The sequence below is a fragment of the Corvus brachyrhynchos genome, unplaced genomic scaffold (assembly GCF_000691975.1).
Source record: "Corvus brachyrhynchos isolate BGI_N302 unplaced genomic scaffold, ASM69197v1 scaffold50, whole genome shotgun sequence".
NCBI classification, from domain to species: Eukaryota; Metazoa; Chordata; class Aves; order Passeriformes; family Corvidae; genus Corvus; species Corvus brachyrhynchos.
The window spans coordinates 1,091,728-1,106,179 of NW_008235964.1; the positions used below are offsets into that span (position 1 = coordinate 1,091,728).

General features: G+C 38.1%; 1 protein-coding gene across 1 annotated transcript in view; it reads left to right on the forward strand.

The window, feature by feature from the left end:
• The first annotated feature begins 4 nt into the window (after window positions 1-4).
• PCLO (piccolo presynaptic cytomatrix protein) overlaps window positions 5-14,452 on the forward strand; it is a 321,975-nt gene continuing 307,527 nt past the window's right edge. The window contains exons 1-2 of the mRNA XM_017727961.1: window positions 5-69; window positions 5,960-7,217. Of these exons, the coding sequence (XP_017583450.1) occupies window positions 5-69; window positions 5,960-7,217 (1,323 nt within the window). The remainder of the gene's footprint in view (window positions 70-5,959; window positions 7,218-14,452) is intronic.

Genomic DNA, 14,452 nt, shown 5'->3' on the forward strand with positions numbered 1-14,452 from the left:
GCTCATGTCAAGGGCGCAGGGCCTCCCCAGAGGGACCCTCGCCGGCGCGGAGCCGCCTCCCATGCAAAGGCATGCACGGAAAATCTCCCTTCTCCCGCTCCTCCCTTCCCCCTTCTCCGTCTCCTCGCGGTGGGGCGGGGGGCGAGTCGCAATACGATCTGGGCCCGCTGCACCCGGAGCCGGCGTTCCATTTTGCTGGCAGAGGGAGGGAAGGGGTTGCTGCACGGGCTCGGGCACCAGGACGGAGCCTGCACCCTCTGGCTTTCCCCACTACAGTGGTCTGATAATAACGGCGGTCCCCGGTTCCGTGGGCTGCGCCCTCTTTTCCTCCCTTGCACTGATCTGGAGCACGGGCAGTTTCTGTGTCGGGGCGGAGAGAGATGTGCAGACACCGTTCTGGTTTTCTGTGTGTGGCTGTGTGGTTTACGGGGCTGGATGCCCCACAGCTCTGGTAGTAGCCAGGGAAGCTCTCCCCGGGGCGGATGGGTTCTGCAAGCGTATGGAGAGAGAGAATCTTGCTGAATCTTCCAAAGCTTTTGGGCATAACACATTTGCTGGCCGTTACTCTGCCAATTCTGAACCTCTACAACTATCATTTGGCTTCATTAAATAGTCATGGATTGAGGAGGTCTGTTTCAGTCTATTTTTTCACCCTTATTTTTCTTCTCGTTTTTTTTTCTTTTTTTTTTCCTTTTTCATTTGGAAGGGGAGAGGCCAAATTGTAGATTAAATTGATTGCTACGGCATTCAGTGTTCTGGATAGTCATGGCTTTACCTCATTGTGCCTCTCCGAAGGCTGGGGTAATTTCCTTCCCCGTTCATTCCCTGCCCCTCAGCGAATTCACAGCCCGACGTGCAACAAGCCCGCTCCCCGCTCCTCAGGGCTGCCCCTGTCTGTGGTGCTGAAGCACCGGCGCTCCCCGGCTCCGTGTCGCTGTCCCCGGCCGTGAGCCGCCAGCCCTGCCCGGCTCCGCGTCCGTGTCCCCGAAAAGCCCGCCCGGGCCCCGTTGCGCTGCCCGCGGCCCCGAACCCCCCCGCCCCAGCCCGTCATCCAAGGCCAGCGCCTCTGTTGCTCTCCGGCTCCGGGGCTGGGTGTGTTGTTTGTCTTGAAGGAGGAAGCAGAAGGGAACCTCCTCGACTGACTGTTTCACGGTGCATTGACCTCACCCCACATAAACGCATATTCAGTTTATATAATTTAAGGTTTATATAAGTGAATTCTAGAAGAGAGGCAAGGAGGGTGGGACTAAATTAATTCTTGGGCAAATTAGTGGAGTCACTGAGATTATACCTGAGATGATGGTCTCCATTTTTTAAAACTGGAAGTCAAATCTTTCTATTTTATGTCTTGCTTAATTATTGATCAAGCATTAGCACTGTGTGTAAAATAAAATTTTCCATTCAATTCAGGTCTCTGCACAGCTTCTATAGGTGTTAATGAGGAAAAGAAATATTCTTTAGTTCCGGGAAACTAAGCTCAAAATTCCCTTTTATATAACAGTCTATGAACAAAGACACAAGTAGTTTGAAACTTACTTTTTACTGGAACATTTGCATGAAAAAATAAAGATAAATGTTCATGGAAGTCTTTAGAATAGGCTGAACTCATTGCAATGTGAATACCTCTGCATTTATAAATGGCTGCTTTCCTACAAAAATATTTATATGAGAAGCTACTTTGATCTTGTTAGCATACCATACTTCCACCCTCTATTTAAAGTAAAGGGACTCTAAATTTGTGAATGACAGCCTTTTACCTTACGTCAGAATGTCAACTTTGACTATTATAGCAGTTCCCATCATAGTATCTTCGTGCCTGTCCCACTGTAATGAAGTTACTACTTGTCTTGTCTCTTGGTTTGTGCCTTCATTTTCTCCTCTTGCTGTTTCCTTTACTGTTGAGATCTGCCAAGAATGTTAGGGGTAATTATCAAGAACCTGATCCAAACAAAACCTTTGGAGTAAGATTCTTCTAAGGATTAAGGATCGCCCTCTTCCAGACTAAAACTGGTATTAGTTTTTTTTTTTTCTTTTTTTTCCCAGTCCAAATGCTAAGCAACAGAGTGTGATCAAAAGAGGAATTCAGGCTTTCAGTTCATATAGCTTTGGATTTTGGCAGTGTCCTTATTGGAGTGTCTGTTAGTTTTTAACATGTTAACTGGATTTTTACTTTGTGATTCCCATTATAACATTAAAGTCTAATAATTATTTCCTATTCTAAATGCTCTCATTCCTGCACCCAAAGTAACCGTAAAGTATACGAATTCCTCATGATTGATGGTATCCTGAGGTAACAATTTTTGCAAATACAGAATTTTTAATAGTAAGTAATATATGTGCCAGTTAACATACTTGGACCTTTACCACCTTAAAATCAATGCTGTACATTCTAGAACTTCTGTAGGCTTTGAGCTTTTAAATCTTGTGAATTTTAATATAAACATTTAGATTTAGAGCATCTAGAGTGAACTAATTCAAATGTACCTTCTAGGTTTTTTAATTTTTTTTTTCTTTAATGAACATTTTATTCTTGGGGTTCCAGTGAGATGTTTAGGATCTATGGAAATTTTTCTATCCTATTTTAATTGCCTGTCTTCAGAAAATTAATGGTTGGGAAATTTATCTGAAACAAACACAGTCAATTTGTAAGCAAGTTCCATTTGTTCTAGCTTCATCAAATGATTCTGTAACTGTGCCAGTGTTCACTTCCTGAGGAGTTATTCTATATCTGAAAGGATTAGATGACCAACTGAATATATGACCATCTAATACAGGTGCTTGATGGCGTTTGTTGTTTTTTTTTTATTCCCCCAGCTCAATAAGTTGGTCACAGTAGATAGCAATAAAAAAAAAAAAAGCTGCATTTTGATAAGAAATGCTAAGAAGTCTTGATGAATTTCACACTTTTGAAGTATATTTATGGTGTATTTTCCAGAAGAAATATGTATTTTTAGTGTCATTGTTCTATTGACCAAAAAAAAAAAATTAGCCACTGGGCTATCTTCCCTATGTTGTCTGTAGATACGAAAAGATCTAGCTATCTTTGAGTTGCATTATTACTGCATTTGTCTTTGAAGTTATTTATACTGATGAATAGGGAAAAGGCATGCCTTCGGTATTGAGGTGACGCCTTCTTAATTGGTGTTTGTAGTTATGGAATTGAAGAACTACACTATTGGTCTTTTTGTTAAATCTCTGCTTACTCCAAAGTAAGCTTTGATTTGGCTGTAATATGTAAATGAATAGAGATAAGTTCCATGAATCAAGACCAAAGTGAGGGGAAACACAGCAGCACAAAGAAAAACATTCTGTGAGGGAGAACTAAATTATTTTGTTTGTTGGGTCTGATTTGAAGGCTTTAAAACAATTGTGGGCTTTTGATGATTCAAAATGTTTGAAAGTTAGAAAATTCTTGTCAAATAGATACAAGATTTAGTTTGAGGATTCTGATTCTCCAGCTCAATTAAAATTTTGCAATGTCAGTCTGTAGTTGGTTGTAAAATGGTTGTAGGAAAGAAGACTTTCACTCTCGGGTACCTGAAACTAAATGGAGCAAGTCCTGGCTTTAGACAGAAGTAACCTTTCTCAAGAAGCTTGTCTTTTCAAAGCTTTTTCTTCCACTAGTTAACCACGCTCTGTCTCCATTGCTTAGAAACATTGTTATGTACAAAGGCAAGGCAAGACAGGTCTTCAGGATACACCAGCAGCCTTGGGAATCACCTGAGTTTATATCCTAGATTCATGGGTTTTAATCTTATTCCAGGTCCTGATATCTGATCAGGTGGAAATTTATGGAACACATTATTTGATAAAAATTCTACTCTAGTAGGGATCCACAGTTACTTTTTCTTGCTAATTTCCAAGTTAAATTTCTAAAAGCAGTTGGGTTTTTTTTGCTTGTTTTTTTTTTTCCCCGTCCCCCGCCCCCCCCCACCCCCTTCTACCGTCACACTCTTAAGATTTGGGCATGATACCCTCTTTCTGGACCTGAATTTCAATAGTACTGTTGATTTCTTTTCCCTCCCCTCCCTTTTCACTCTTATCATTGTTGAATGAAACCTTCCAAGAGTTTGAACATTTACAAACATGAATGCTGGAAGTGTTACCAAGCTGCTGCTAACAGACAAATTGAAACGTTTTCATATGGTAAGCAGCGCCTCCTCAGATAAACCTAGAGTGCTTATCTAAATAACAAGAAACAGAACTGCAGGTAGACCTACCTAGGTGCCAATGAGAGTATAAAATTGTTCTTTTAGCCAGCAAAAATGCCAGATATTTGGAAGAATTAGATTATCATTGGGATTTTCTAAACTCTCCTCTTTGTGAGTTAATCAATGTTCACTGACGCCAGTGGAAAAACACCTACTCCAGTGGATTGCACATTAAGGTTGTAAACTTCCAAGTATTGCGGTCAATACGTACACAAGGATGGGAAAGGATAAATGGAGTTGTGGAAGGCTGGAAATAGTTTGTCTTTAGCAAGTATTTGTGGAAATTTTAATTAACAGAAAAAGTCAGATACAAGATTATGAGCAATCCCGTTGTGAGAATTACATGCACAAAAATTTCTACCAGTTAGCTTTGTCCTTTTGTCTTGCCATTGCTAGCCATGTAATGGAAACTAAATATTAATCAGAAATACTGGTAATCCCATGGTGACATTAACAATGTAAAATACATTTTTTAATGTGGCTACTGTAGACGATTCTGCAGACTTCTGACAAAACTCTTAAAATTGTGCATTTATTAATTTATTTGTCAAGGAATGCAGTTAAATGTAATAAGTGATTATTTATCTTGCTCATGAATACCCAAGAAGAAATTTCATGTCTGGAAAACTAAGATCAGAGTTGAATCGTTTTCTCAAAGTGACAAGTGAAAATTTTATAGTTGCAACATTTCTGTGACACTGAAGAGAGCACCATATCTTCCAGCAGAAGCTCAGCGATAGCACTGAATAGAATATTTTATTACATCCCTGAGCATTAGCAGCGAATACAATATTATTTCCCCAGCTACAGCCCAGTATAGCAACAAGTAAAATACTGTGCCACATATGAAGCCATGGTCTTGATTTTGGTTCCTACATTCTTAATTTCATTTTCTCCTGCATGAACATACAGCAAAATACTGTTGCAAGGATTTTTTCCCAGTTCTCTAATGTAATAAGATTTGATTTTTTTTTTTTTTTTTTAATACATTTCAACAGTGTGAATTGTTGGGATGAGGCTGAGAAGAACTATGATAGCTATTTGCAAAGGAAAAAAAAAAGTTCAGGGCTGACTGTGAACTGACATCTGTTTTATCTGATGGAAAACTCCTCTGATTTGTGGATGGATGGGTGCCAAAAGAAATACTTTACAGAGAAGCATATACTCCTTAACATATATGAATTTTAGGAGTTTAAATCCCTGCTGCATATTGAATTGTAAATATATCCAAATTTTGTACAAGTAGCCAGAACACAAGTACATAAACATTTTGCATTGTGCATTATTTTTTTTATATTGAACTATTATGTGCATTATTATATTGCATTATTATGTGCATTATTATTATTTGATCTGCTAATTTTGACATGTCTGTTTCCCTGGTTTTGTATCCCAAGGAGTAGGGGGGAGAGTTAATCACTTGGGTATAGGTATAATAGGAAGTTCTAGCTTTGAATTCTTCAGAATTCTGAAAGAAAAAGTATGTGGTTGAATGTTGTTGTATTAGATTGTTTTCTAAAGAATAAAACAATCTATGACTGAATACTTGTATGAGCCTTTAAAGAACAATGATTATTTAAATGTCTTTTACATGCACCTTGTTATAAACCTTGGTCTTGAAAACACTTAAGCACTGAGAAACTTCACAGCACTAGCAGTGCACTTCCAGGGTTACTGATATATCTTATTTTATCTAATTTTTCTAGTATTATGCACTATTCTAATTTTATTACATTTTCTCTCTGCAGACATCCTGAACTTGATTCAAGCCGCCATCCCAGACAACCGGGTAAGCCTCCAGATCCAGGACCACCAGGTTTAAGTAAAAGCAGAACAGTAGATGTGCTGAAGACAGAACAACGGGCACCTGGACGGAGCCCTTCTTCTCTTAGTCTACGTGAATCAAAGTCCAGGACTGATTTTAAGGAAGATCAGAAGCCAAGTATGATGCCCAGTTTTCTCTCAGAAGCCAATCCATTGAGTGCAGTCACTTCAGTTGTGAACAAATTCAATCCTTTTGATTTGATATCGGATTCAGATACAACCCATGAAGACGCCGGTAGGAAACAAAAAGTGACCCCAAAAGAGCAAGGGAAACCTGAGGAGCAGGGAAGCCCTGCAAAACATCCAACTCAACCACAGTCTCCGAAGCCAGCTGTTCAACAACAAGGACAACAAAGACCTACCCTCCAACAAACGGAGTCTTCCAAGCCAGTGCCTCAGCAGCAGCAGCAGCCTGGGGAACCAAAGCAAGTTCAGAAACCAGGCCATCGCCAACCAGCAGATGCTAAGCAAGAGCAAGTGAAACAACCACCCCAGCCACGAGGACCACAAAAATCTCAGCCGCAACCATCAGAACCAGCGAAACCTGTTCAGCAACAAACTTCTGCAAAACTGTCATCAGGCCCAACAAAACCATCCCCACAGCAACCAGACAGCGCTAAAACAACATCTCAAGCACCACCTCCCACAAAACCATCATCACAGCAGCCGGGACCTGCGAAACAGCCATTGCAGCAGCCTGCACGGCAAGGAGGTCCCGTAAAGCCATCTTCACAGCAGGCAGGGCCTCCAAAACAGCCTTCTCAGCAACCTGGACCTGAAAAGCCATCTGCTCAGCAAACGGGACCTGCAAAACAGCCACCACAGCCTGGATCTGGGAAGCCACCTCTGCAGCAAACAGGGCCTGTAAAACAAGTGCCACCCCAGGCAGGACCTACGAAACCACCTTCTCAGACCGCAGGGCCCACAAAGCCCCCAGCACAACAACCAGGACCTACAAAACCATCTGGCCAGCAACCAGGGCCTGAAAAACCTCTGGAGCAAAAGCAAGCTGGTGCAAGCCAACCCACCGAGTCCGTCCCAAAGAAAACCTTCTGCCCTCTCTGTACAACCACCGAGCTGCTGCTGCACACTCCTGAAAAGGCCAACTACAACACATGCACCCAGTGTCACACTGTAGTCTGCAGCCTGTGTGGATTCAATCCTAATCCTCATATCACAGAGGTGAGTAATTTTCAAACTGATGCTCACTACCAGAGCAAAGAATGAAGTTTACCTCTGTTATGTTGAAACATCAGATGTGCTACGGTACATCATCATGATAATTTAACAAGTTCAGTGAAAAAATTAATGCTATTTCAGAAAACTGCTTATGAGTAAAATGGTGAAACTGGAAGAAAAAAAAGAAGATAATAATTCTCTGCTCATATAGATTTAGAAATTTGTTCTCTTCATGTAAAAAGAGGAGAAACCCCAATATGACTTTTGTCTTATTTTGATTGATTTTAAGCACCTGCTCTCTATGTTTATAATCTGACCACAAAACTCATGTGCAAATATATTCATAGATAAATAATATTTTCTGCTATAAGAGCTAACTAAGCAAAAAAAAAAAAAAAATCAGTCTTCATAACTCCAGTGTGTGGCTTAGGAAAGGATGTGGAGTGGATTAGCTTTACAACTGTGTCAGTGAGTGTTCGTTAGTTGAAAGCCAGAGTCATGAGTTTGGCTTGGTGGTACATGGGTTATTTCATTCTTGTGGCATAAGATCTTTGTGGACTATTTCTAATCTTGACCACCATTCTTGCTATAAGTCTATAACATAAAAATGTTATAAAATATAATATAAAGCAATATTAGGACTTCAAATGAATTTATTTTAACGTGATGTTTGTAGTAACTTGATTTATTGCTTATATATATTCTTTATTGCTCTGCATGGGAATAAGTCTTCATGTAACTTTTTGACCTCTTCTTACTGCTTGAACAGCTGAACAGCTTTTTGTGCATCCTGATATCTAATTTTAAATTTGCAATGTAGTTTGGGTTTGTTTTCAGTACCAACACTTTTGTCAATTTATAGAAATTCAAGCATAGTAGACCTGGCACCAAAGGGCTAACTATTGATAAACAGAAGGGATGTTTGTAAAACTTTTTTTTTGGTCTTGCTTTGGTATTAGTTTAGCCGGTCTGAGATGCACACAGGAAGAAGTACAGACTGCTACTGTATTTTGAACCTGGTAAATACTACCTATACATTCAAAATTGAATCAAAGAATTTCTGAAGCTGGAAAGGTCCTCTGGATATGGTGTACTCTGAGCTTCTGCTCAAAGTAGTGTCACCTAAAGCAGATTTAGCCAGTTTTGAATATCTTTAAGGATGGGGGCTTGACAGCCTTGCTGGGCAACCTGTGTACTCAGCACCTCAATGATTTAAGGACATTGCAAGCTGTTGGTTTTCTTTCCAGTGCACGTTTATTTGTGGGTACCTGGTAACAAACAGCAGACTTTTTGCATCCAGCAATATGATCTATTGATTTGTTGTTAAAATTGCAAATTTAAGCCTGAAAGACTAATTGCAGTAACCACTGATAGCACATTGCTTGGTTTAGAAGTGTAACATCTTCTTTGAGTTTAAGGAATTCGAGGATTGAGATAGCTGGCACTAAAGCCTGGACTGGAAAAGGAGTGACTTGAACATCTGTGTGCAGAAACTTCAGAGCCTCTGCAACTTACCAGCTGTCTGTATTTCAGTGTCTACATGAGGAAAGGTCATTCTGGACTGTTGGTGTAAAAAAAGATATATTTATATATAACAGGCAAGAAGCGTGATGTATTGATATGAAAGTCAAAGAGGAAGTTTTATTACAAACCTTTGCCTTCAAATTCTGCCAGTGTTTTTAGGCCAGAATTTCTTACATTTATTTGTGAGTGCTGAGTTGTTCATTTCCATAGTGCGCTCCTGAAGTCTCTCGGAGCCCCAAGTTTGTCTTCCTTTAAAAGCTTCAGATTTCCCATGGAAATAGTCAACAACTTTGGTATGTTCAAATGAACTAGGTTTTGAGAGAGAGTTTATGTAAGATTTCCAAGTGTTTGGAAATTCTGTGAATAACTACTAGTTTTTGAAGTAGGTACTCTGTAAGTGTGAAATTCAGGACTTTTAGACAATAAATACAGCTGCATTTAAGACTAACTGATTGCATACATATGTAAAAGAAGATTTGAATTTCATATTACACATTGAAATAAACACAGGATATGCATTTATTTCATAATGAAATCATTTCAGTAAATGAAGGTATTGGACATCTAATTTATTCAGCTATTAGTTCCAATCTCCTGACTCCCACTCAGGCTTTTCTCATTTGCTCAGCTTTGCACCACCAGCTGTCTTGCTGAAACTTCATTGTGGGTGTCCTGCTCCAGTCTGCCATTGAAGTACGACAAAAATCACATCTGACTTTATTACTGAACATTGGGATCAAAGTTAATAGAACCCGCTCTGGCACATACAAAAAAAAAATCACTTATTTCAGCTGCCAAGGTTCCCTCTTATCAAAATTTCTTTCTAGTTTCTGTTTCCTTTAAGTATTTAGCGTATTAACAAAATCTTCTGATTCCTCTTTTACAATACTTTATCCATTTCTTCCTGTTTATCAGAAAAATCATGGTTTGTGACTTGGCTGTCAGTTTTCTTGTTTATGGTGCAAGTTTTTTTATTTTGGCTTCTTGTATTTTAAGCTCTTCTGAAGTATTATTGACCAAAAATCTGTGTCTTACCCATGTGCTTACTGACTTTACTGTTGTACTTTGGCTTTCCCTGCTCTTCTTTTTGCCATGTTTCATGATTCTGGAATTCTGCATTGTGCTTTTCTCATGTCCTTTATAACTGCTGATTTTATTGCTTATGTTAAACACATTGCTGATTGGAAGCAATAATTTCAAATTGGGCGTGAGGAGTGGAATCCATTTGTTTAGAAAAAAAATTGACTTTTGTTCTCTAACATTTTCCCTAGTGCAGCTGCTTGAATTGCTTTCCTAAGATAGTCTTCTTACAAGTTTCTTACAAGGTAGATCAGTCTTCAAAACTAATCGAGTGAATAATTTTTCCAATATAGATCTTTCTATATTTTTGTGTTCTATACGTCTAGCTGATTCTGAAAAGAATTTAACAAGCTTTAAAAATGGCTTAGGAAGTAGATTGCATACATTGTAAAACCATTATAAAAAGTGCAGATAAAAAAAATTAATTAATTTTATTCTTTTAAACCTCTATTTAAAATGCAGTAATATATGCACTCTCTGTTTTAACTCACTAGCGAGAACTCTGTAACTAAGAGCAGGAAGTGATACCTGTATTGCCACAAGGTCAGATCCCTTGAACTGTTTCTCTGAACCATCTGACATTGCAGTCCTCTTGGGGAAGAAGGATAGTTGGTATCTTGCTTTTGTACAGCAGTCTGGAGAGAAAACACACCATACATAAGTGTTCAGTAGCATATGTCTCTCTAATCTGTCTAGGTATTCATACTCCACTCATCACCATGGCACATGACTGCCTAGCAACAGTTGCATAAAGTAATGGAGAAAATTATATAAGAAGGTTTGAGGACTGGTACTCTATTCCACTTTCCTTTCATGTATATCAGAACCTTGTAGGGAGTGCATATTTTAGTACATGGAGACTTATTTTTCTAATTTTTTTACCATTTTATTTTCCCAAAAGCACTCCCATGAGCCATTAGCAGCAGAAACCAGCACTTCCCAAAAAAGATTCAGCCCTTTAGAACATTCGAATAGGAGTAGGCTTTCTGAAAATGAACAAAGACATCTTGAGGAAAAAAGGCAACAAGCATGAACTGCTATAGTTAAGTCTAAATGATCAGTGCATATGCTCAATAGATGGAGTAAATTTTCATTCCCCGTGAAGTAGTTATTGGAAAATACGTGCAACACGGAATGAGCAAGGGTTTAAAGTGTAATAACAAAGTCGTTACATTCTTTATGATGGTCATCTGTAAAGCTGATGATCAGGTAGAGTGTTAAAGCTCTTAATGTTGGACACTTGGCTGTGTGTGGGCTCTCCTACTTGAGCCCACCTCTGATGTGTATCTGTGCATATGTGGATGCCTGTCTTCTAGGTGGTTTTTGAGGAGGGATTATTCTACATGAATTTTATCTACATTAGATCATATTTTATTCATTGTTTTGGTGTTCTTTTGAGAAACCATTCAAAATTCATCGTGGAGCCCAATATAATTTTATACGTAGATACTTAATGAAAATTGTACCTTCAGATAATGTGAAGCTGTGTATTGATGTAGGATTTGTTTACTTGCCAAAAGTTCTTCTCGGTGGAGGTAAAGTGAATTCTAAAAAATACTTTTATTGTTTGTGACTATTTTTTTCAAACAGTGTGTCTATACCAAAGCTGACTTTCCTAATGGAAAAAAGAGGAGGGGTAAAAACTCCAAGAGGAGGGATAAGAAACTCCAAACAGTTGACTGTCTCAAAGTGGACTGTATGGTTTCTGATCAAATAGAACTTTTTACTGGATTGCACATTTATTTTTCAATTCAACATGAAACATTTTTAACCCAATCTGAACTATTTTCTTTTTTTGTTGTTACTGTAAATTTTTGTGGGGGAGGGCATATCTATTTTTTTAACTTTTTTGGTAGGGCTAGAAATTTTCCGTATCAATTGTACTACATACTATTGCCTTTTTTTTTATTTTTTCCTTTCTTTCTGCCTCTGTTTTTATTTACAATAATATCACAACATTTAATTAAAAATATAATATTTTAGTTCAAATCTTTATAATGATTTTTGGTATTTGTATTTGTTTTTTTTAAAGTCCTGCAGCTCTTAATATCCTAAACATACTTGGGCATGAAGTAGGGTCAGTAACTAAACAGAATTTAAACAGTCAGAAGAGCATTAATTTTCTTCAGTTGTTTTCATTATTTTTAGGTTGTATAGGGAGAACAATATATAATAATTTAAAATAAGGAAGATGGATATAATTCCTGTGGTGAATCCAGTTAAGTTTTGCTTATACTTACAATAAAATTAATAGAAATTAGTCTATTAAATCTTCGTTGATTACATGACAGTAAAGGAAGCTGTTGGTTGAAGTATTCCCTGTGGTTTGCAGTCTAGACCCTGCTGTGTTGTAATAGTGCATAAGAACCAGAATGCAACTTGGACTGGAAATTATATATAAACAAGAATAAAACTGCCATCACTGTGGGTAGTGATATGCAACAAAATCTTAAGTTTTTTAATATCTGGAAGAATAGCTTTGAAACTGTACACCCTGTGTGAACTTGGAGGGAGGAATATAAGGGTTATGTAAGTAAAGCAGAACAAACTAGAAAAAAAATCAAGGACCTAAATCTGATTATTAGCTGTTGTAATCATCATAAGTTGTATAGAAATTAGTTTAAAAAAACTCCAACAAAAACCAAAACTTTTTTAAATTTTTCAAAGTATTAATTTAGATACCGGCTCTTAACTGTGCTGAAGTAAAGCTAGAGGAGTTCTGTAAAACTGATGGACTTCAGTCTGCGTTCAAACTGATCAGAGGGCAGATGCAAACAAGACTTGTTTAGTTGTCATTTAAAAACCATGAAAGTGTGAAATATTTGCTTTGGTACAAAGAGTACTTGGGGTGTTCCAGTGCTACTAACACTGCAATTTCTATGCAAATGGATATTAGTCAACGATTTTTGTGATGAAATGAAGTTAGTATAGTTCTTATAGTTCTGCCCCTAGCCACAGCTGCCACATTTGGGAAAATTGTAAAGATCCTCAAATAGAAGGGTTATGGAAGTATAGAATACTGTTTCTCTCCATGGAATATTCTTAAACAAATTCCAAAATTGTTTCTGTCGTAGAGGAAGACTGCGTGCCTACAGTTCTGCTTGACTTTAAGGATTAGGTATAGGAATAGCGGTGATGCCCTGTGGTTTTTTTCCCTCTTTTTTTCTCTTTTACATAAGGGGCAGAACATAGAGGCAAAACCCCTCTGCATGGGGAATAGTTTCCCAATAATTTAATTGAGCAATATTCTACAATATGTTGGAGTGTTTTCTCATTAGTCTAGAAAGCTGGCCCGTCCAGTTTTTAACACAAGTAAATAATAAATTAATCTGCATAGCTAAAGATGTCAACTGCAGTCAGCCATCTGCGCCAGTATTGCTGTTGCTCAGCAACTGTAATTTACTACTATGTGAGGCCATGTGATGTGGAGATGGTGTTTGCTGGGCGGTCACTGGGCGGGCAGCGCAGCCCAGCCCTGCTCTCCCCAGACAGCTTAATCCTTTTCATGATTTGCTCAGTGCAGCACAGATGAACTTTGTTAACCTTCTCTTTGCCGCTCTCTTGATTTGTAGTTAGATTTTTTGTTAATCATTCATGTGTTTCTGGTATATCAAATCTCAGTGAAGTTGATGGAAGCAATGAGCATTTGTTGCATTGCTGCATGATGCAGTGCACTGAGCTGTTTAAAAGTCTTCTTCCTTGCTATGTGCATGAGGCAGCTTAATCATATCCTTGGCTATAAAAACTAATTTTTAGATATCCTGAGATACTGACATTCAAAAATAAAAAAAGTAAAAAGATTATGTACACTATTTTGCTTTACGATTCTAATTATGTAAGCTATAAAAGAATAGTTCTCCAAATATTCATAATTCATGTGCAAACTACAGATTTTTGTGTTGGTAATTTAAGCAGAGTAGTGAAGTATTTTTAAGACTATAATAACTGCATCATATAATTCACCATAGTGTTTAGTAGCTTTAGAATAGCTAAGTAACATTTAAGAATAGTTTTTCAATATGTCTGTTTAAAATGTTTGCACCAGCATTGGTTTAGCACCAAGCTACAGAGCTTGTAACCACTGCTGTGGTTTGTGGAATGGATACCCACGGACCATGCTGCTGACTAGAATCTAGTGTCATGTTTGTGAGCATCTTGAGTCAGTGTTCCCTGATAAACTCATCTGATACTTGAAAGGAAGGTAAATATGTATTTTGTAGTGATGATCTGTTTGCCTGAAATGAGGATCAGTTGCATACTGTGTACAATAGTTAAATGTTTGATTCGGTGTAATTACTTTGAACAGCTGAGATCTTCTTCATGGAAGGATGGTGTAGAAGAAAAAACTTTGTCTCCATTATTGCACAGACTTCTTTAGAAGATATTTTCACTTGTATGTTGGTATACTAATTTAATTTGGTTTGTGATAGTTCTTTTTTGTTCATAACAGGATTTTCTGATTTAGTTTCTTGTCTCACACTGCACAAAGCTGCATAAAATCGTGTGCTTGAGTACTTTATTTTTCATGTTTCTCTCATCATCTTGGCAAAAATGTCTGCTAAGAACCAAATCTGGATTCATCTCAGCTCTTTGAAGTTTCCAGGGACCAAATAAGTTGCTGTGTTTTCAGACTA